This window comes from Pongo abelii, chromosome 10 (genome assembly GCF_028885655.2).
Source record: "Pongo abelii isolate AG06213 chromosome 10, NHGRI_mPonAbe1-v2.0_pri, whole genome shotgun sequence".
NCBI lineage: Eukaryota > Metazoa > Chordata > Mammalia > Primates > Hominidae > Pongo > Pongo abelii.
The window spans coordinates 50,186,052-50,209,079 of NC_071995.2; the positions used below are offsets into that span (position 1 = coordinate 50,186,052).

General features: G+C 48.9%; 1 protein-coding gene across 1 annotated transcript; it reads right to left on the reverse strand.

Moving 5' to 3' along the window:
* Nucleotides 1-1,004: 1,004 nt before the first annotated feature.
* Nucleotides 1,005-11,292, reverse strand: KRT75 (keratin 75). The gene is made up of 9 exons (XM_002823266.3): nucleotides 10,613-11,292; nucleotides 9,846-10,060; nucleotides 8,819-8,879; nucleotides 8,474-8,569; nucleotides 7,472-7,636; nucleotides 5,557-5,682; nucleotides 5,209-5,429; nucleotides 3,770-3,804; nucleotides 1,005-1,694 (listed from the first exon to the last, which is right to left on the reverse strand). Exons 1-9 carry the CDS (start codon nucleotides 11,270-11,272, stop codon nucleotides 1,456-1,458), a joined length of 1,818 nt encoding a protein of 605 aa, XP_002823312.3. The 5' UTR covers nucleotides 11,273-11,292; the 3' UTR covers nucleotides 1,005-1,455.
* Between the last annotated feature and the right edge of the window lie 11,736 nt (nucleotides 11,293-23,028).

Genomic DNA, 23,028 nt, shown 5'->3' on the forward strand with positions numbered 1-23,028 from the left:
CTGACTCCTGGTCCCATGCCCTGAATCATTGCACCCCACACAGATGGGAAGATCAGGCTCAGAGATAAGAGGCAGCTTGGCCAGTGGAGAAAGCCTGAGGATGTCACTCCAAATTCCTGTCCCTCCACTTCTCTCCTCTCTCGGTCTGAACTCGCCCTCACCCCAACACCAGGGATTTCACAATTGTTCTCAGTGTCATTTCTCTCCTTCCTGCTGTCCTCCCTCTTCCATCGATTCCAAATTTTAGCCCCTGGTTTTACACTCATCTTCCCTCCTGATTCACAGCCTCCCTCTCCCCTGACTTCACTTCCTGCTCCTTCACCCTGGACAAGGGTGTTTCAGAACCCTGTCCCAAGTAGCTCACATCAGTTCCTGAGCATTGAACCCACTCCCTCCAAGCCCACATCGACTGCCCCACTCTGGGTGAGCCCACTGGGCTATGCCCCAGCTCAGGCCTGATGGGAGGGGTCCAGGAGACTGTAAACTCAGGAATGTGGGAGCTTACTGGATATCTCACTGCTGCCTGCAATTACGGGCTAAATGGCTCCTCTCCTTGGTGAAAGCATTACTCCCAGGGCTGCCTTTTCACTCCTCTTCGTGGCCTGTTATTTCTCTGCTAGGTCTGCAAGTTTGAAACTGTCAGGGAACAATCAGCCCCTCTGCTGGGCCGTCCACCCAGCGTCGGTACTCTGGAACACTGGTTTGGAATGGGGATGGCACCAACAGAGCAGGGAGGCCGGTCTGGGCTTCTCCCAGCAGCTCTGGCTTCCCGAACAAGGCATGCCAAGGAGAGGGAAAAGGAAGTCTGGCCAGCCCTGCACTCCCTGCACCTCTGCAGCCCGCCCTCCCTTCCTCCCAGCCAGCTTTCTTAGCTCAGAGGGAAGGGGCAAGGGCTGATGCCTTTGAGCACTGCTTGTGTGATCCCCATGCTGGGAGCAGGCCTGGGAGAGGAGGAGAATTGCTTTGGGTCAGTCACCATTCCAAACAGAGGGCCAGACACCAAACAGGTGACACATGCATTTAATAGACACATTCCAAGGAGGGAACAGAGGGAGTGCTCACTCCCAGCAGGCCTCTTATAAACACTATGAGACAGGTGGGTGACAACCTGGCATTGAGAGACTCCCCAACCTCTGCATCTGGAGGGAGGGAGGGAGGGAGGTGGAGCTGGAGGAGGACTTTCCAGCTGCCCGGGCCTCGCAAGATAGGCTGAGTGAGAGCCTTGGGAGAGAGCAGGCTTTGGTTTCACATGTGTAGCAGACAGGTGCTGCCGGCAGTCTGGGCACTGTCAGGAGGGAGAGGCTGGCTTAGGCCTGGGAATGGGTGTAGCCAGTACTCCAGGCTCCCAGCAGCACAGGTGCACCTTACAAGGAGAGAGGAAGGAGGAGGACCCAGGTGTCCAGGTGTGACTGCAAAAAGGCCTCAAGGCAGGGGAGAGGGAGCCATGCGGCTCTCTTAGTGCTTGTAGCTCTTCCGGCTGGAGGATGTGGTGGAGACAAACTTGACGCTAGAACCACTGCCCCCTAGGCCCCGGTTGCTGGTGGCACTGAATCCAGAACCTCCCAGGCCTGCACCCAGGCTATGCCCACCACTGGTGGTGAAGGAGTAGCCGCTGCCGCCACCGAGGCCCAGGCTTCCACCTCCAATGCTGCTGCCGCTTCCATAGCCACTGGAAAGAGTGGAGGTGACCACAGCTGCCGGGAAGAGAGGAGGTATGGTCAGATCAAGTGCAAGAGAGAAGACAGCTGGGAGTGTCAGGGCCTGTGCCCTGGAGTCCTTGGGTGGTGAGGGGGTAGTCTCGTCAGCCAGCAGTTTGTCTCCTTCCAATGTTCCCTGCTTAGTGAGATCACTGCCGTATGCCTTGGCCTGTGTTCCTGAGCTGCAGCTCCAGGCAGCCTCTTAGGCTGGAATGGCTTCCTCCTCCCCTTCCAGAATCTACTGGAGCCCTCTCATCCTGGAAGCAGCTCCCGTCCACCTGCTTTCCCTTTGATCCTCTTGCTGTGCCGTCTGGGTCTGTCTCCCTCTCTGAGCCTGACTCCAGAGTTTCTCTTCCTTCTGGACGCTTATGGGGGAGGGGCACACTCCTCTTCCCTCAGTGTCCCCCAGCCCCACACTCAGAATCCCAGAGTGGAGGCTGGAATATTCTTGATGGATCAAGTGACAGATTAACCTGTTGGCCAGTGAACTCTGCCCCCGTTCTCCTCCCAACCTATTCTTCTCCTGATTTATAACTCATCCCCTTACACATTCTAGCACCCTACTTTGGGTCCTGAGGAAGGAAAATCAAATTTAAAAAAACAGACTCCGTTATAGGATGAATTGTGTCCTTCAAAAACCTATGGTGAAGTGTTAACAATAGTATCCGTGAATGCAATCTTATTTGGAAATGGGATCGTTGCAGGTATAACCAAGTTAAGATAAAGTCTGTAGGGTGGGCCCTGATCTAACATGACTGGTGTCCATACAGAAAGAACGAAGACATTCATCTGAAGCCACAGACACACAGGGACACGGTCATACAATCACAGAGACAGAGAGTGGAGGGATGCAGCCACAAGCCAAGGAACACCGAGGATGGATGGCCACCGCCAGAGCTAGGAGGAGGCTGGAGGAGGCGCTGGGCCGCCCACGCCGCCTCCGTGTTCCAGAACACCATCTGGTTTGGAGAGGGGATAGTGCCACCCTGCATGACATACAGAGCAGGAGGTTGGCCCAGGCTCCAAGTTTCAGAGGGAGCAGGGCCCTGCTAACCCCTTAATTTCAGCCTCCGGAACTGTGAGACAAGACATTTCTGTTGCTTTAAACCACCTGACTGGTGGTACTTTGCTGCAGCAGCCCCAGAAAACTAATACAGACAATTAGGTGTTTTCAAGAGAAAAGGAGCTTCAAGGTTATGCTTGAAGGTCTGTCCCCAGAATTAGCTTTGAGGGTCTCTGGCACCACTAGACGAGGACATCAGGGAAGAAGGACACCTGGGTGGTTCAGAAGGCTCTGCCTTCTAGAATCATTGGCTAATATAATGAATTGCCCTTACGCATGCCCATCAAGAAAACCAAACTCAAACTCACTCGTAGAGGGTGAGTTGTAAGAGTCATTTCTGTTGCCCTTGTGATGCCAGCACTGAGCTCTGCGAATGACCACTTCTTCTCTCACCAGCACAGGGCCATGCCAGCTTGTTAATACCTCTCCTGTTTTAGAGCTACTGTACCCAACTGCCATATTTTATGCTGCCCTTACTGCCTTGAAAACCCTTGGCATCCTTCTGCAGTTATACTCTGCAGAGTTGAGCCAAGCAGTGGAGCTTCTTCTCAAACTGTTTAGGAGAGAAGCCGCCTAGTTGGCAATGCTCTTGTCCGCAGCATGAAGACTCCCTTCAAAGGTCCAAGCCAGACCAGGAATTTTCGTAAATCCTGTCTACACCAAGTGCTCACCTCTGTGCTAGGCTTGCAGCCTCAACAAAAAGGCAGGGAATTCTGGGAGGTAGGAGATGTGGCCAGGATCTTTTAAACCTACCCAGAACAATGACAACAAACCTCCCATCACCCCTTCTGTGACACCCTCACTCTCAAAGAGGAAAGAACTGTGACATTAAAGACTCCTAATATGGCTTGCTTTTTAAGGGACTCAAAACCTCAAACCTTCTCCAAATGAACCCTGTCTGTGAGATCCCTTCTAACCCCTCATATCTTCACCCTCCGGCAAGCCCACCACATCCTCATCCCCTCTACCACACACACTCCAAATGGCACAAGAAGTATGTCATACTCACAAATGTTAACTGGAGAAACTCCCTCTCCACTCAACCTGATTGGGAAGAGCAGGGAGAAGGAAGGTTACCAATGTGGCCAGCAGCTTACGGGCCTTTGCAATGACACTTTTGTAATTGTTGACAAAGCATTTAAACATACTTTATTATTTTTATTGCAGAAATAATGCAGGTTGAAATTATTTGAGAACTAGTAGTATTAAAGATAATATTAATAATCTAATGAATAAAATAAGGTGGAGTTTGAGGTTCATAGGAGCAAAATCTATAACCTCAGAAATACAATTTTTGGTTTAAACTAGTTAGATGCCTTAAGGAAATTAAAAGTAATCATATACTGGAATCAACTGGAAAGGAGGGCCTGTCCTACAACAAGATTTGTCTCTCAACAAGGGACCATTGTCATGCACTGAGCCAGGGCTGAGCTTATTATATATAGGTGTGGAGAGGAGTCTGAGTCATAAAAATAACAATAGTAATATCAGTTTATTATTATCTTAGCAACCAAGTAACTTTGCTTTAGCATCTTCCGGGCAGAACTGGCATTCATTCATAAACACATACTGAGAACCTTAACAAGAGCTGACAGCTGTTGAGTACCTGTTACTTATATCACACCACTTAGTTCTCTCAACAACCCCATGAGGTAGGTATTATTCGCTCACTTTTATAGAGGGAGAAATGGAAGCTCAGACAAGTTAACTAACTTGCCCATAGTCACAAAGCTGGATTTGAAGCCAGATTCATCTGATACCAAAGCCTATGTCTTTGGCCATGAAACTGAATGATAGCTAACATTTATCGAACACGCTGTGTATCATGCATTGCTCTAAGAGCTTTGTGTGTATTCCCTTATTTTAACCCTTTTAATAATGTGAGAGTTTAGAGCTATTGTTATTCACATTTTATTGGGTGAGAACACTGAGAGGTGGAGAGGTTAAGTATCTGCTCTTGGCTATACAGCTCCTAACTGGCAGAGCACAAAGCTCCCATGAAGCTTTGCAGATCAGGTAATCTGACCTTTTTATTTTATCACTGAAGAAATTGAGGGCCAGGGAAGGGAGACTGACTTTCCCAAGGTTGTGTAGCTACTTAGTGGTAGATCTGTAAGCCCTAATCCTAGGACAGTTTGTTCTCAGCCCATGGCCTTTTAGACCACATTTTGAGAGCTGCCATGTAACCAAATGTCTCCTTTGGTAGAATTCAGTTACTTAGACCTGAGCAGGTTTTAGGTTTCTACGGGGATGCTAACTGTAGTTGCACCTCAAATGATTTACTAGCCTGGAAGGAAATTAAAATTAATTTTTTGCCATAGCCCAATTCTGAACTGCATTTTCTTCCAGGAGAAGAAGGGGCTGCAACAGCCTGAGCCCCTAGGAATGCCCAGGAAGCTAGGGGGAGCTCAGCTTGCTTTGAGGATGAAGTTGGTGTATCTACCTCACCTGCACTCCTCGCCTTCCAGCAGCTTGCGGTAGGTGGCGATCTCCACGTCCAGGGCCAGCTTGATGTTCATTAGCTCCTGGTACTCACGCAGGAGCCGAGCCATATCCTGCTTGGCCTTCTGCAGGGCCTCCTCAAGGTCCGCCAGCTTGGCCCGTGCATCTTTGAGAGCCAGTTCTCCCCGCTGTTCTGCATCAGCAATGGCCGTTTGCAAGCTGGAGCACTGTAAGGACAGGAGGAAGCCATGAGTCCTGCTGACAGCCCAGGAGGTATGGTGCTTCTTGGGGAGGAATTCTTAAAGATGGCAGAAAGGCCCAGAAGAAATGAGCTTGGCCCTGCCAAATCTTTACCTGCTTCTTGACGCTGTCAATCTCAGCTCTCAGCCTCTGGATCATGCGGTTCATTTCAGAGATCTCTTGTTTGGTGTTTCGAAGGTCATCCCCATGTCTGCCTGCTGTGACCTGCAGCTCCTTGTACTGAGAGAACCAGAGTAAACCCAGTCACTGAGTCAAATGCCTGGCCCAGGCACTCGCTGTGCACACAGACTCACCCTGGGTGCCACAAGCAGGCTCATTCATTCCTGGTCATTCAATCATTCCCCCTGAAGCTTACAGTTTATTGGGGGACATAGACATTAACTGAATTAGCATATTATCAAATGTAGAGTTCCACACTGAGATAAGTACGCTTGGGAAATGAACAGGGTCCTGGGAGAGTGTAATGAAGGAATCTGACCTAGATTTGGAAGTGGGAAGTGGTGGTCAGAGAAGTCTCTCCAGAGATGGAGATGCTTGAACTGTGGTCTGAAAGATGAGAAGGAGGGACCTAAGTGACCAGCTGTGGGGGAGAACATTCCAGACAAAGGAAACAGCCTGCATGAAGACCCTGGGTCAGGGAAGGAACATAGTGAGTTCTAGGAGTGAGACGGTGATTTGGTCACTGTCCCTGGGGAGTTCCTGGTCACAGAGCATGCATCCAGACCAACTGTGCCCATGAATTTTGGTAGCCCTACAAACACCAATGCTGGGGAAACAGGGAGGAGATATGGGGGAATGGTGTGGGATGGTGCAGAGGCTGTGGAAGGCACAATTTTGAAGACTTTGCAAAAGTATTCCCAATCTCAGGTAGTTCTCAATCTAACGGTGCATATCCAGGACATGTGAATTTAAGAGTAATAATTACACCCTGTCTCCTCCAGCAGACTGAAGTGAAACCTACACGCTTCCCTGACAAAAGGAAATCCCCTGCCAGAGTCAAGATCTGTGGGGTTCTTGAAAGTGCTGAATAGCTCAGGTTCCCTTCTAGATATACATGATTAAGTGGAGCAACAACCCAACAACACAAGGAATCGTTTGCTATCGATTTCAACCACTTCACCTTGGGGTTAAGTGCATCATGTTTCCTCTCACCGTCAAGGTGCTGCCTGTGGACCCCTGGTCCCTTCTACCCACCTTCCTTTCCACCACACTCCTGACCAGAAGGGATGAGGCAATATATGGAGCAAGGAAAGAGTAGGAACCAGCTTGTAGGTGAGAAGCTGCCCCAAGAGGGGTCTGGATTTGGCAGGGAGCTGGTATCATGGGTCAACTGTACACCTCCAAAGCCAAACTTCTTTGCAGCTGTCTGAGCTCTGGGCAGTAGCTGTTTGTGTTTATCCCACCCTTCCTCTTCCTGACATAAACTCCCTTGCTTGTTCTTGCCTGCCAGCTCCTTGTTCAGCCTTAAACTTCTCCCCACTCTTTGGCAATCTTTTGTCCCTCACGGCTTCCCAACTGGACAAAGCCCACATGTCTTCCTGGAAGCTTTTTATTCATGCTATCTTTTCCCTTCCATGATTGTCCATTCACTTCATGGCCTCCCAGAGCTTGGGTTCTCTGTTTGCAGTTTATTCATTTGCAACCCTGTAACCCTGATTGGCATACAGCAGGAACTCAGAAAATATAGAGAGAATAAATAAGCCTTTTAGAAACTGCTTCATGACTGTGTCTCGGTTGTCCTGGTGTCTCACTCTGCTCCCACCCAGATCTTGAGGAATGTGGGGCCGGTGGATGTCCTGAGCTCCCAGCATTGGGCTGACCATGTATTAGTGTGCCTGGTTGGGTTTCCACATGCATTTCAAACTAAGTTTTCATGGCGTCAAAGACATGCCTGCTAAGTTGAAATGAACAAATGTGCTCACATGTTTCCTGAGGCTGAGTTAAGTGATAATGTGGAGCCTCAGAGAACATTAACCCTGGAACCTATCATGGAGGTGTCCATGCTCACCTTGGTCTGGTACCAGGACTCAGCCTCGGCCCGGCTGCGGTTGGCAATGTCCTCGTATTGTGCTTTGACCTCGGCGATGATACTGTCCAGGTCTAGGTTGCGGTTGTTGTCCATGGAGAGCACCACAGATGTGTCACTGACCTGGGTCTGCAACTGGGACAGCTCCTGCAGGGCAGTAAACTCAGCATCACCAAGGCATAAGAAGAAGAATCTTAAATCTTCATGGTTAATTACCCATCTAGGTCAGGAATCCTTTCCTTGGTATTCCTGGCAGATTCTCCCAGCTATTCCCTAGGTATTCCCATTCATCCCGAAAGATCAGTGTGGTGAAAGTCTTTCCCAGCCTTACTTCTCAAGGCTCCCGTCTGTGTGCTTTCCCCGGGCATGAGGCTGGGTAAGCATCCTCTGAATTGAAATTACATAGATTTGAATGTGACATATGTCTGTTCAGTATGCCAGCATAAATGGCTTCTTTAAGAGCATTGGGGGACATCTGGGACACTGCTTCCCCCTGCACAGTGTGACTCCATCACTTTCTACCTCTCTCTCCCTTTCCACAGACCCAGGTCTCTGCCTTTGGAGGGGTAGCACCCAGAATGAGGCATCTTCAAAGGGCAAGAAGCCCCCTGACCAATGAGCTGAGGGGCAGCTTGCCTTTTTTTTTCTTTAATACTTTTCAGGGAAGGGGAAGGGAGCAGGTATGTCTTGATTCCTTGGGAAATTACCCAGTGTCCTAGAATTTGGGAATCAGTACTCTCTCCTTGCTAGATGTTGTCCTGCCATGGGATGAGGGAGTTTGGGGGAGAAGCCTCAGAGCTGGGGTAGTTAATATGACAAGGCTCCAAGCAGTTCTCCCTGGTCCCCCTACCCCCCAAGCCCCAGCTTGAAGTATCCAGGCAAGATGCTGGGCAGAGGCACTGAGTGAATGAATGGCACAATGCATCATCCTTTTCTTTCCAAGCTCCAGACCTAGGAGGGACAGAAATACTTGCAGACTCTTACTGCATCAAAGACTGAGTGGAGGAAGTTGATCTCCTCAGGCAGAGATTTGACCTTGGCTTCCAGCTCCACCTTGTTCATGTAGGCAGCATCTACGTCCTGGAACAACAGTGCAGGATGCCCCTTTGAGTCTGCAGCCCCAAGTATTTAGGGCTGAGCTCACAGAAACCCAAGTAGGGCTAATGGGGCCATCAACGTAGAGGAAACATGTTGGGAGGTTTGAACTCTGCAGATATTCTCAAGGTTGATGTGACATTTCTTGGGTGGCCCAAGGGTCGGAGGTCAGGTTACCCCACACTCCAGATTCCATTTTAAACCTTCTCCTTTGAGAGAGACATCCCCACTCACCTTTTTCAGAGCTACAAATTCATTCTCAGCAGCCGTGCGCTTGTTAATTTCATCTTCGTACCTATAAGGACAGAACGGGGGGTGTGCTGTTGAGCAAGTTTGCATTGAACCCTTTCCAGGCTGGTGTAGCAAGAGTTAAGAGCCCTCAAATCATTTCCAGCTCTTCCGCTGACCTGGGCATGACTTTGAGTGATTCACTTAACCTCTATTTCTCCCTTCATAAAAGGGGGATAATTTCTTCTGTTAGTTTTTAATAAACTTTTCTAAGAGTAGAAGGACAGCATGGAACTTAAAGGAATAGAAAAATATACTTATGCAACTCCATCTTTTGATAGATATGCAATGCCAATCTAAAATGTTTTTCCACCTCAAGTGTCTACTGAAATCATGGAGTAAACTTTACCTGTTCAGCAGGCTGTTTCAGGTACATTTTGATATATTTTCACTGAACCTCAGGGTGGCCCCTGAGAAATATGCTTTTTGTAACTAGGGGTAGCTCCAGCTTAGAAATAAGGGCAAGCTGGCTAATGGGTTAGCCTGGGCCAAATCCCTTTCCACTGGATACCTCACCTACTGCAGTCTGGAGGATGTGCAGTCAAAAGTTGCCCCCCACAAGGAAAGTTAGATTGCCCCCCTTTAAACTCTTCTTTGCTACTTCTCTTCACTCCACAGTGAATGCCATCCTGGAAATGCAAACCATCTCAATAATTGAGCCCATGTCCAATGGAATTAAACAATATGCTGACGGTGAAATTACATTATGATTTCTAGAGTGAGTAGCAATGTTTTGTCGGATGATGTTGATATCCCTTTGCAGTCATCTGAACAAATAGGAATAGGATCTTCATCAATAGCAATGCACGAGATTGTGCTACCCCACACAGTGCTGTCTCCACCTTGCGGGATAATGGCTGCAGTTCCAAAGCTCCTGGCTGATACCAGCATTTGCTCCTTTGCACCTCTCTGGTGCTCATACAAAGGAGACTTCAGATGGCTGTGTGTGGCCAGAAGCCAGTCTCCTATTTACCTGACTTTGAAATTTTCCACAACATCCTGCATGTTCCTCAGTTCAGCTTCAAGCCTGCCCCTCTCAGTGGTGACGCTTTCCAGCTGCCGTCGGAGCTCACTGATATAGGAATCAAAGAGGGGCTCTAGGTTCTGCCTCACGGTCCTGGAACCCTGCTCCTGCAGAAGGGCCCACTTGGTCTCCAGGACCTTGTTCTGCTGCTCCAAGAACCTCACCTGGAGGGAAGAAGAGAGAATGAAACCTTGAGAAGTTGGAGAGGCAGAGTCAGACACTCCTATTAATAAGGGAGAGAAGAAAAAGATTTTTTTCACTTGGCACCCATTGGCAATAATGTAACTGACAACTCCAACCCAAAAGGAGGCAGTCCATGGAGCTACCACAAAGTTCCCTAGGGCTTGCATAGGATTCGGGTGGTGGGGCCTAGAGGCTTCTGTTGGGGAGCTGCTCTTGGGTTAAGTTTCTCAACACCACCTACTCTGGGTTAGGGTAGTTTGCTGAGCAGCAACTCTCCTGTAGAGAATCAACAAAACTCTTCCCTTGGTGTTAACTGAACCAGCCCATGTGGCTCCGAAAGAGAAGAAATTTCTACCAGGTCCTGTGGGGCAAGCTGGCCTGACTTGGAAGGGTCTCAGCCCCTGGGAGGCCATGCTGAACAGTGCTCATTCCCACAGTGGGGTCGTTGCATTATTGCTCTGCCCCCATGGGATGGCCCTTCCAAGAGTTTATTTGATCCCAAACCCAAGGGGGTGGATGAAGCCCCTGCTTACCTTGTCGATGAAGGAGGCGAACTTGTTGTTGAGGGTCTTGATCTGCTCGCGCTCCTCGGCCCGCACTCGCTGGATGGTGGGGTCGATTTGCAGGTTGAGAGGAGTCAGGAGACTCTGGTTGACAGTGACCTCTTGGATGCCTCCAGGGGGACACACGGGGAAGCTGGGGCCACTGAAGCCTCCTCCAACTCCACCCCCATAGCCAAATCCACTGTTGACTCCAAATCCGTTGCTGGCCCTGCCACCAAAGTCACTTCGGAAGCTGCTGCCACACCCACTGATGGAGACCCGCTTGGCACCCCCCAGGTTGTAGAGGCTGCGGCTTCCAAAGCTGGCCCCAGCACTGCTGATCCTTCCCAGGCCCCCACTCCCTGCTGCAGAGCGGGCCACAGAGATAGAGCTGAAGCGGGAGCGGCCAGCTGCTGGGGTGGTGGCTGAGGTGGTGCTGAAGCCCCTGCGGCTGCCAGACTGGAAAGTGATGGAGGACTGCCGAGACATGGTGGGTGAGGAAGGCCGGCGAGAAGGCACCTGAGGTGGGCTGGTGCAGGCAGTGGAGAAGACAGGTGGCTGGAGAGCCCTGGTCCCGTGGCTTTTATGAGCATCCTGCGGGGGCGGGGCACTGCTAGTGGAGAGGGCCTTCTGATGGCATCCCCTGGGCATCCGCCAACCCTGAGCTCACACTCGGCATCCCTCAGGAAATGGTGTAAGGGCCACTGCCTTGTTCCCTGGCACCCCCTCCCCACAACGTGCAAACTCCTTTCCAGTTGCAACTTGATCAGCGTATGAGTAAGAAGCAAGTTAATTGCTTTCTGTCATGTGCTAATGATGCATCTTGTAAAGGACTCAGCAAACACTGCCTCATTTCTAAACCGCTTTCTTAGGCCTGGGACAAACTCCCTCCTGTCCAAACATCTTGTGTTAATACAAGCCACTGCACTTCACTGTTTCCTTGGGGTGCTTCCTATTCCCTAAGCATTTTCTCAGCAGCTACTGCCCAGTTCCCCAAGCCCCATCAAGCTGTCTTTCCAGACCTTGAAGGTCTTGCTTTGTAATCATCTTCCTTAGGAATCCACCTCATTTTGATTGCCCCTTTATTCTGCTCTTAAGCTTCTGTGTCTATTGTGTAGGTCACATATGGTTTTCTGGAGTGTGTGTGTGCCTGTGCCCTGCCCACTGCAATATGATGTGACTCTCAAGGCCAGCCAGTGCTCTGTCTCCTGGGAAGAGAGGTTGTGAGAGCAGAAAGACTCGGGTTTGAATCTCAGACCTGCTCATAGTTGTGGGACCTTGAGCAAGCCATGAAACTTTTCTGTCCCTCAACTTGCATGTCTGTAAAATGGGGTTTGTGATGAATATTCAGATGTGAAAACTTTTGCAATGCCTGTTATATGTAAGTGCTGAGTAAATGTTTGTTGAGGCTTCTCTCCTTCTGATACAATCAAGTAATATTAAGGAAGTGCCAACCATGTCCATCCTGTGACTAGTCCTGTGGGAATTCAAAAGAAACACAATGCACATTGTTTATCTTCAACAAGCTCATGGTCCTGTTGGGAAGATAAAACTGTACAAGATGGTATACCATGAATCATCACCTCCAAGCTGCACTTGAGGCTGCCTATCCCAGAAGTCTCCCAGGCAGGTCCCTCCTCCTCCTGAGGACCAAGAATTCCTAGCCCTCCAGTCCTTCATCAAAAGAGCTCCAACAGCTGCACCTAGCAGAGGATTCGTTCCTTCCCTGTTTCTCCTGTTAACCTTGTAGACTGTGCCCTACATTCTATATTAGCCTACAAACCGCAAAGAAGACTTCAAGGCACCTCATCTGTCTGTTCTGCATCTCATTGCCCCGTCTCTACCATGGGAAGAGTCAAACCAAAACATTGCTGAATCTTCTTCTTTTTTTTTTTCTTCCTTGAGACAGGGTCTCACTCTGTTACCCAGGCTGGAGTGCAGCGGCTCAATCTCGGCTCACTGCAACCGCCATCTCCTGGGCTCAGGTGATCCTCCCACCTCAGCTTCCTGAGTAGCTGGGACTATAGGCAAGCTCCACCATGCCCATCTAATTTTTTTACTATTTTGTAAAAACTGGGTGTCGACATTTTGCTCAGGCTGGTCTTGAACTCCTGAGCTCAAGTCATCCATCCTCCTTGGCCTCCCAAAGTACTGAGATTACGGGCTTGAGCCACCGCGCCTGGCCTGAATCTTCTTTTATCTTGCTGCCTGCTTTCTTCTGCTGTGGTTTGTGGTTTTGAAGGCTGGGAGAGTAAGAGAGGAATTAATTAACATTCAGTCTCCATTTCGTGGATGAGGGCATTGAGCCCAGAATGGTTAACTAGTCAGACAGACCCACAAGAAGCAGAGCCAGATTCCATGGTCTTTCCACACAGGTATCCTTTTAGGGGCACACTGGTAACCGACCATTTGGCAGACCTTCTCACCCGCCTGGAATGGCAGCTTGGCACTTGGAGCGGTAGTTCTTTGTTCTCTAAGCTGTTTCCTCCTTGGGGCTGAGGCCAGGGGGTAGGCCTCTCCCCCATCTAGAGATTATTTGGGAGTCTCAGTTTCCACAGGAAAGATACAAATCATAGCTTGTGTTAACACAGGCCAGGAAGAGCAGAGGAGTTCCCTCACCTGGTTCTGTTGCCAGCCCCAGCCAGGGTGGTGCATGGTTCTCAAGTGGAAAGAATAATTATGTTTGTTTTCTGTACTCTTCATTGCATGATAATCTGGCCCCCAGAAGAAAGGACACTTGTTTCCTGAGCCATACTGAGCAAATGCTTGCAGAGCTTTCCACAAAACAAAGGCCTTGGAGGGTCCAGGTGTGGTGAGTGGCTGGGCCGGCATGTCCACGGGAAGGGAGGTCCCCAGCCTTCTCTCACCATGCTTCCCACGTGGGAAGCAGGCTCCAGGCTGCCTTCCCTCCCAGCCATTCCTTTCTTTCCCATGTCCCCTGCTGGGGCCCTCTTTCCAGGCACTTCATCTCATTCTGTTTCCGTTCTGGTTTTTCTCAGCCATCACCTCTTGCCTGGGGATGCTCATTTATTCTTTTCCTCCTTCCCCTCTAGTTTTTCCAGGACTGTTGTTTCTGAAGCTAGACGGTCTTACTCACAGGCTTTGCCGAGTTAGATTGAAACGGAGAGATCATTCACCTCCCTTCCTCCTCCACTCCCTCTTCTGTGACCTTTGACCTGCACAGTGACCTTTATCCTGGTGGTCTATATCTAGAAGAGTGCCTGGAACACCTGGCCTCCCTGACAACTTGTGTCACCACCCTTTTAAAAATCTCAAAACTCATAGATTGTTAACACCTTCTTCGCTTTCTGACATTTTTGTTTTGTTTTTAACCTCTTTGTAATTCTGCTTACAACTTCTCCCTAAGAAGTCATCGAAGATGAACTGGGCCCAGCACTACCCCTTAACGCTGTTTCCGTGGAGTGCCTGCGTCTGGCATGCCCTTTGATATCTTGGTTTTCTGGTGGTACGAGTGTTGGTCCACTTCTGAGGGTTGGGCGTTTTCCTCCCAGCTCTGACAAGCCTCCTAACCACCCCAGATAGAATTGTGGCAGAAGTTTGTGTGATTCAGGCTGTCTAATTTAAAGAAGAACTACACATTCCTTTCTGTTCTCCAGTCTTTCTGCAGCCCTCTCCACCTCTGTGTTATTGGGTGTATCTGAGAGGAGTTTTCTTGAGTTTGGAGGAGTGCTGGATTCAAGGGCCATGGTTTGTGCTCTGGTGCATGAGGCTGGGAGAGGCAAACTCTTCAATTTCCCTGCTCTCTGCCCATCCTGCTCAGGGTGATCTCTGTCATCCTGGGAGGAACACTAACGTCCTTGGCAGGTGGTGGATCCCAGGACATGGGGCTAGGTGGTGATCAGGGCTGTGGAGGAAGACAGGAAGTGGGTGGGAGATGCCTCTTCCACAGATGAGGAGTGGGAATGCCCCAGGGAGCTTTGGCTTCCAGCCAGGCCAGGGCCAGGGCAGGGCCGCCATGGCTAAAGACCATGGGGCAGCAGGGGTTACCTCCCTAGAGCAGGCTGGCCTGAATCATAGAGCCAGGGGCCTGGGCACAGCATCTGAGGACCTAGGCCACAGCCACCTGCCCCCAATTCCTCGACTGCTAGACTTCCCAGACTTCTCCTACTCTCTGTGGAGTCCTGGCTTTAGTGAGTAACTATTTATTAGCATCTATAATATGCCAGACACTTGCTGTTCTAGCACAGGAGATACAGCAGTGAAGAAAGCAGCCACAACTCCCTTCCCTCCTGGAGCTTATATGGAAAGAGGAGGGGAGCAGAGGTGATTTGGAGGGGCAGACACAATCTGGGTCTCCCAGCTGACACACCCAGGGGCCGAGTGTGGAGAAGGTAATTCTGTTGTGACGGCACCTGAGACATGCTGGCCAGAAATGCTTTGCCGTCTTCACTATTTGTGCTGGGGTGGCCGCACTTCCTCAATGTTTGGTGTGTCTAACAGGCACTGCCCAGCTTGCCTCAGATCCTCCACCTTACAGCCCCCTTTGTGCCTGTAGTCAGCAGCAATAATTGCTCCCCAAAGGGCCCTACAGGTGCCAGCTGATCTGAACAAACTGCCAAGGTGCAGGACTTGGGACATCTGCTAGCAAATGGCCACACTCACATGTTCCGCTCCTGTCCACTGCCAACTCAACAGCCACTTCACGTGGGCCCAAATTTGATGGGCAGACATAGAGCCAGTGCAGGTAGGCAGACAATCTCCCCTCTCAGTCCATTTCAGCAGGAAAGTGGTGTGCTCTTTTTATTCAAACTCAGGCTTAAGAAAGTGTGATGAAACTGTCCCGTCCCTCCATAATCCAGCCCTTCAGACGCTCCCAACAGATTGTGCATGTACAAGGTAGACACACAGACACATATGTCTTCAGAACATTCACAAAACAGCAATCTGCACATGAGTGTAGTGCTGCCTGGATGTGTCAGGATACAGAAGTGAAGGAGCAGAATTAGTCTTTAAAGCCTGGAGGAGCCCTAGAGATGAGGAAACTGGGGTCAGAGAGGAGAGAAGAACTGTCGAAGGCCACACAGCTGTTTGGTAGCTAGGCCAGAACTCCTGATCCCTTCTGCTGCCCCACATTAGCCCCGGGGCTTCTCCATGTTAGAGAGCACAGCAAGAAACCTCCCTGTTGCCTGAGAGGCACAGATGGGGCCCTCCTGGAAGGAGGGTGTTGGTGAGATGCCAGCCTCTCAGGGGCCCTCCCAGGGCACCCCTACAGGAGACTGAAGAATTCCAGGTGTATCTTGGCCGTTCATCTCCAACCTTTTTGTTTTTTGTTTTTGTTTTTGAGACAGGGTCTGGAGTGCTGTGGCACAATCACGGCTCACTGCAGCCTCAATCTCCCGGGCTCAAGCTATCCTCCTACCTTGGCTTCCCAAAGTACTGGGACTACAAGTGTTAGCCACTGTGCTTGGCTTCTTCAGCCAATTTAATGGCCTCGTTTGTCCCAGGGTTAGGATGCTTCCTCCACCAAGTCTCTCTGTGGCTTGTGCTGGGGAGAAGCTGCCACACGGGGAAACTGAAGGGAGGGAAAGTGGGAAGAAATGGGATGCTGCTCCAGCTCCTCCTCGGAGTGGGGACCCAGAGGCCCTCTCTGAACTGAGGAGCGCAGGACCTAGAACCCAGCCTGGTGAACACTGGCATGGAGTTCCAGCCTGTGGGTGCAGGCTCAGGGGCTGGTGATCCTGGCACGCTGCGGGATGCTGCTGAAACCTCCCCAGTGTCACCGGGTCTGGAGGTTGCTGTGGAAGGTTGGGGGTGTTTGTCACCTGGTGGGAAGTCTGAGCTGAAAGAGGCAGCCTCACCCTGGTGCTGGGCTTGGCACTGCCTCAGTGTCTTTTGGACACTGAAAACTTGGACATCCTGAAAACTCTTCCCTCTTTCTTGCTTGCCAGCCCCCTTCCCTTTTCCAGTTACATCTGAGAGACATAGCTGACCTGAGCCTTCAAACAAGCTGCCTTTGCTCAGCATTTATTCTTCCAAGAACTATTTGTTGGGGACCTATGACATGGGAGGCACTGGGATACAGCAGTGAGGGAGGCACAGTCCCAGCATGGTGACAAGGAAGTGGGTCATTAAGAGAGGGTGTCACTTTAGGGGTGGGTGCAGGGTGTGCACGGGGAGCTCATGATACTTGGGAGGCCATCTCCCCGTTGGTGGCCAGGCTGTGGCCATGCAGCCTGGTGGCCAGGCCTTTGCTGTTCACAGCAACTCCAGAAGAGCTCAGAAAGCACACTTCATACAGATCCCATATTTCATGGATGAGGAGTGTGAGGCCCAGAGCCTGACAGGAAGCTTAGAGTCAAACTGCAATAGGACAGTTGTCTCCTGACCCCCAGAACAGTGTTTGCTCCATGCCACACTGATCCATGTGCTGGAGCAGATGGTAAGTGTTCTCCATGAGTTTGCCCACTAGGGGCTTGGGCTGTGGGGAAGATGGAACTGACACATGTGAAGCAGACATCATGTAAAATGGTATATAACTGAATTTAAAAATATAGGCCGGGCACAATGGCTCATGCTTGTAATTCTGGCACTTTGGGAGGCCGAGGTGGGCAGATCGATTGAGCCCGGGAGTTTGAGACCAACCTGGGCAACATGGCAAAACCCCATCTCTACAAAAAATACAAAAATTAGCTGGGCATGGTGGTGTGCACCTGTAGTCCCAGCTACACAGCAGGCTGAAGTGGGAGGATGGCTTGAGCCCTGGGAGGTTGAAGCTGCAGTGAGTTGTGATTGTGCTACTACTGCACTCCGTCCTGGGTGATAGAGTGAAACCCTGTCTCAAAAAAAAAAAAAAAAAAAAAAAAAGAAATTCAGACTGTGAGTGATGCAGTCTTTGGATGGGCCTTGAGGGCTTCAGAGGATCCTTGCTCTCCTGCTGGCTCCAGATGCCCCATCTCGGGCACACACAGGAGCATGGCGGGAAGCAGCGCTAAGCACAGGAGGTGAGGCTGAGGTAGCTGGTTGGGTCTAAACATTTCCCATGGATAAATCAGAGTGGATCCACCCACAGACACTTCAGATGGGATCACTGAATGCATTCCTGCCTTGTCTCTGTAAAGCTGTGTCCGACATGAGGCATCCAGGTGATGCATTGTTTGCTTGTGTGTTTCCATGAATGAGAACTTCTGTAGCCATGGAGCTGTGTTTTCTATGATCCTGAGAGGGCAGGTCCCTTGAGCACCCAGTCTTGGCCTAGGAATTCCTGCCTCATTCTGAGGTGCATGGCTCCCAGCTGACCTGTAGGCACTAAATCAGCACACACTGATGATGAGGATGGTGACAATGACAATGAGGTCAGGAAACCGAGAGCCATTATGCTAGGAGTGACTGACTCAATGTAAATGGAGAACAGAAACCTCTTCCTGCTCTGCTTTAAGAGGGGTAGATATTTGAAAGCCCCGACGCAGAGGAATGAAAAATTAGGGCCCATGACTCATTCTTGACAAAGAATTAATCTCTTTGAAGGAGGACTCAGCAGAGGGCTCTTCTAATCAGCCAGCTCTCTTTGTGTGTGTTCAAAGTGCAATTGATTGACATGTCTCTTGCAGGAGGATTTCCAGGGTGTAAAACCAGATATATTACCGGGATGTCATGAGTAAGATAGTTCCCACTGAACAGACCAGGGCTGTGTCTGTGATGCAGGTTACATCTGAGCAGCCAGGACACCACTTTCCTCCCTTCCCAGAAAAGGGTAAAATGGCTTAGAAGGCCCACAGACAGATGCCAGGATGACCTCTGCATGATCCTACCTGTGGATATTCTGGCTGTTCTCCCATCTGGCCGTGAGGGAGAGGAATTCCTTTTAAAGGAAATGCCTGAAAGTGCTTTTCATTCACCCCACAGCACTGGTTTATTAAGCAAGAGTTAGTCAACCTGGGGTGAGCCCAGAGACTAATGAAAATGACCAATGAATTGGGAAACAGAGGTGGAAACAAAGGGGAAAAGAACTATGACAGGAGACCAATGTCTTTCTTTGTTGTTGCTGCTCTTACCATCAGGGAGTAAACTTAATTGGCAAGAAGGATTCCATTGAGGACTTCCATGTTCTAATGGTGAACAGAAAAATATGCTTCTAAGGGAAGTTGTAGAGATTTCTGTAGATTCTTCCTGGAATGATTTAGGGGGTGTGATTCTGCAATAAATGGAGGTTTTAAAAAAATCTCTAAGATAAGCATCTATACTCTCTACCCTGATAATGCTCTTTAGGCATCATGGTATTTTATGGATTTAGGATGGAAATAGGTTTCCCTGCATCTTTCAAGATTTCCCCCGGAAGGGACATGCCCACGGAGCCCCTCTGAAGTTGGACCTGCCGTTGCTCATGTGCCTTCATTCTTTGTATCCATTGCTCTTGCCTCTTGGTTTGTGTGGAGTGTGCTTGCATTTTCATGGGTATAGTTCTGGCTCTGCCAGATGAGAGGGATTTTTCAAAGGTAAGCACATAATTCAGTTGAATTCAACATACATCTAATAATGTACCTACCCTCTTTTAATTTGTTCTGAAGTATTCAGGACCCTGCTATGCCACAGGTAATCTTAAACTGTATTGCTGAGTGACTTTGCAGGGTTGCTGAGTGACATAGGGCACGTATGAACAAATAATGAACTTTTGAAGACATTTTCCAAGGCAAAGGTAACACAGGCTAAAGACAGTCACATTTCACTCATCACTTTCTCATCACCAAGAAATGAACAAGAAGTCAAAGTCTCTGAAATAAAGCCTCAGAGACTAGCATAGGCTCCCAGGGTAAGGAAAGACAAAAACAAAGCTTGGAGGGAATCCAGAGCTGGGGGAGGAGAGAACAGTCGGCTGAGCCAGCTGGGGGGAAAAGCAGGCATTCCTGTTTTTCCCAATGTGGGCTGGAATTTCCAGGCTAAAGGGCAAGCATTGCACTGGCTGATGTCACCATCCAGCAGATGCCTAGTTTAGGTGAGGAGCCAGCTCCGGCATCTGCTTTTAGCACCCAGAGCAGTAGCTCCTTTACTAGAGGGCAAGCAAAGCAAGGAAAGACTGGAGTGGTGGGGAATGTGGTCAGTCTTATCTTGTTCATGCTGGCAGCACTCTCCCTCCCTCCTGGGGCCAGAGCGGGAGGTGATGGAGCCAGATTCTTTGAGTAAGACCACACCTCCCTAGCAATGCAGAAGAGCAGAGTTCCTAAGATGAAGCAGGTTGTTCCTTGGATCCTGGCTCTGCCTCTTACTCATCAAGTTACTTAACTTTTCTGAGGCTTGGTTTCCTCATCTTTAAAATGAAGACAAAGTTTAGCAAGGCAGTTGGGTACAAGATCAAGGTACAGAAATCAATCATTTTCATGCATTACCTTTCAGTAATTAGAAAACATGATGGAGAGAAAGGAGTTCTAACTCATAACACAAAAACTCTGAGATGCCTAGGGATACCTAACAACAACAACAACAACAACAAAATGCACAAGAATAACCAGAAAACATTGAAGACAAACAATGAGTAGGACTTGCTGTATAAGAAACCAACATGTAAATAACAGAGTGAATGTCACCAAGATGGCAGAATACAAGGTAACCTGTTCGCATCCCCCCACAACAACAAGAATTCTGCACCCAACCACAGTCCAAAGTCTCTCTGCAGGTACAGACATCATTGCACATCCTTGAGCATCGAGGATGTTCACGGAAAAGACCTCACCAAACGGACAAAGTAAGGCACCAGAGACTGACCCTAAAGTAATAGAGAAACCAGCATGTAATATAAAGGTCTAGTAATCACAGTGGTGTGATCAGACAAAGAGATCAATGAAACAGAAGAGAAAGTGTATGAATTCAGCATGTAATAAAAATGGTATTTCAATGGGGGAAAAAGTAGGATGTTGATCTTTATGTAGAAGAAGAGTATGAAAATGAAAATAGCAATTACCCAAATTCACACTCCTCAGAATTAATCACTATTAATATTTTGTCCTGGCAAGATGGCGAACCAGCTGGGGCTGTCACCTCCCTCCCACAGGATGAATCCTGAGAAACTGTAGAAACACATGAAAGGCACGGATACTAGGAAGTAAGAACCAGGACCTCACAAATAAAGACACCCCAGGGGCACCCAAGTCTGTTTTGAGCTGATATGGGTTGGGGCAGGTGAGTAGAGGTAAGGCCTGAGGTAACAGTGAGGGGGCGGTTTGGAGGAAGGGTCTTAAGCTTGGTCCTTGCCTTTTGTCTGCCCCTTACAGGAGAAATCCAAAGCAGCAGCCCAATCACCTGTGTCCTTGTCTGTGGTTCAATATAAAGGAGGTTGACTTCATAGGCAGGGTTGCTAGATTTAGCAAATAAAAGTACAGGATGTGCAGTTCAAATTGAGTTTCAGATCAGCTACAAATTTCTCTTTAGTTTAAGTATGTTTCATACACTATTTGGGACATACTTAGACTATGAATTTTTGTTGTTTATCTGTAGTTCAACTCTAACTGGGATTTCGGTGCAGTGGTTTATGCCTATAATTCCAGTACTTTGGGAGGTTGAGGTGGAAAGATCACTTGAGCCCAGGAGTTTGAAACCAGCCTGGGCAAATAGTGAGACCCTAACTCTACAAAAATTACAAAAAAGAATAAATTATCTAGGCATGGTGGTGCATGCCTGTGGTCACAGGTACTCAAGAGGCTGAGGCAGGAGGATCACTTAAGCCTGCGAAGTCCGGTCAGCAGGGAGCCATGATTGCACTACTGAACTCTAGCTTGGGTGACAGAATGAGACTATGTCTAAAAAAAACACACAATAAATTTAACTGGGCTTCCTCTACTTTGTCTGGACAACCCTATTCACAGGTGACTGGGATGCCTGCTCCAAGTCTCAAGCCAGCTGGCATCTAGCTGGCCTCTCAGAGAGGGTAAGCATCTGGACTTCACTTAAGGGTAGTGGGGGACCCTGCCAGTAGCCTGCTGTCCTCGAGCTTTTTACCTGGGGAGGGAGAATGACTTTGCCTGGCACACTGGGAAGTTGTCCTAACAGCTTTTGGGACTTGAACAACATGGCAGTTCCTAAGCTCTGCTTCCACCATGCCTTTGACTTCAAACCCTAGACTGCAATGATAGAAAGGGAGGGGTCACTAATTCCCCAAAGTCTCCTCCAGCTCCAAAGCTTCTGCTAATGACCTGCTCAGTGGCAAGACCCTTGCCCACCCACAGACAACCATGGGAAGAAGGCCAGACCTCAGCTACAGTAGTGACACATGGGAAAGAGTCTCTGCTGTGGCATCAAATGGGCAAAATATGACCATAACTGAAAGGGTTATTGTTGTTCTTCTGGAAGTTTCCCTCACTTTGTATTCTGCTCACAGATAAGACCTGATTAGCCAGTTTCTAGAATAAGCTTGTGTAAACATGGCCTAAAAGATAGAGTCTGTTTCGGTCTAAAAGTGAAAATTACAACCCTGATGTTGATATCTGGTCAATTTGAATGAATGTCCAACCATTAACTTTTGCTTGTCAAAATTATCATGAAAGTTTACAGTTAAAATGTGCATGGTTTTTTGTTTCGTTTTGTTTTTGCATCCTATCATCAAACGAGGAACTCCCTTAACCTTCATCACCCAGGCTGGAGGGCAGTGGTGCAATCATAACTCACTACCGCTTCAGACACCTTGGCTCAAGTGATCCTCCTGCTTCGGCTTCCTAAGTAGCTAAAACTACAGGTATGCACCACCATGCCCAACTAATTTTTTAGTTTTTTTGTACAGACAGGGTCTGGCTATGTTGTCCAGGCTGGTGTCACACTCCTGGGCTCAAGTGATTCCTGCCTTGGCCTCCCAAAGTGTTGGGATTACAGTCATAAGCCACTGTGCTCAGCCCCCATGTTGATCTGAGTGTCATGTGTCAGCATGGACCATGTCATCTCATGGACCATGTCATCTTTGCCAGCAGCACCTCAACATAAACTCTCTAATTTTATAAAGAAATTTTCTGAATTTATTTTATTGACTTTTTTGACAACTTTCCTTTTTCTAAGAGTTGTTGAGGTATAATGTACAGACAGTCAAAGTCACTGTTTTTAGGTGTACAGTCATAAACATTCTAACCAGCCTTTCCCAAGATAAGTTCTTTTTTTCTTTTTTTTTTTTTAGATGGAGTTCTTGCTCTGTTGCCCAGGCTGGAGTGCAGTGGCATTATCTTGCCTCACTGCAACCTCCACCTCCCAGACTCAAGTGATTCTTGTGCCTCAGCCTCCTGAGTAGCTGGAATTACAGGTGCATACCACCATGCCCAGCTAATTTTTGTATTTTTAGTAAAGACAGGGTTTCTTCTTGTTGACCAGGCTGGTCTCAAAAACCTGGCCTTAAGTGATCCACCCACCTCAACCTCCCAAAGTGCTGGGATTAACAGGTGTGAGCCACCAAGTCTGGCCCCAAGATAAGTTCTTAA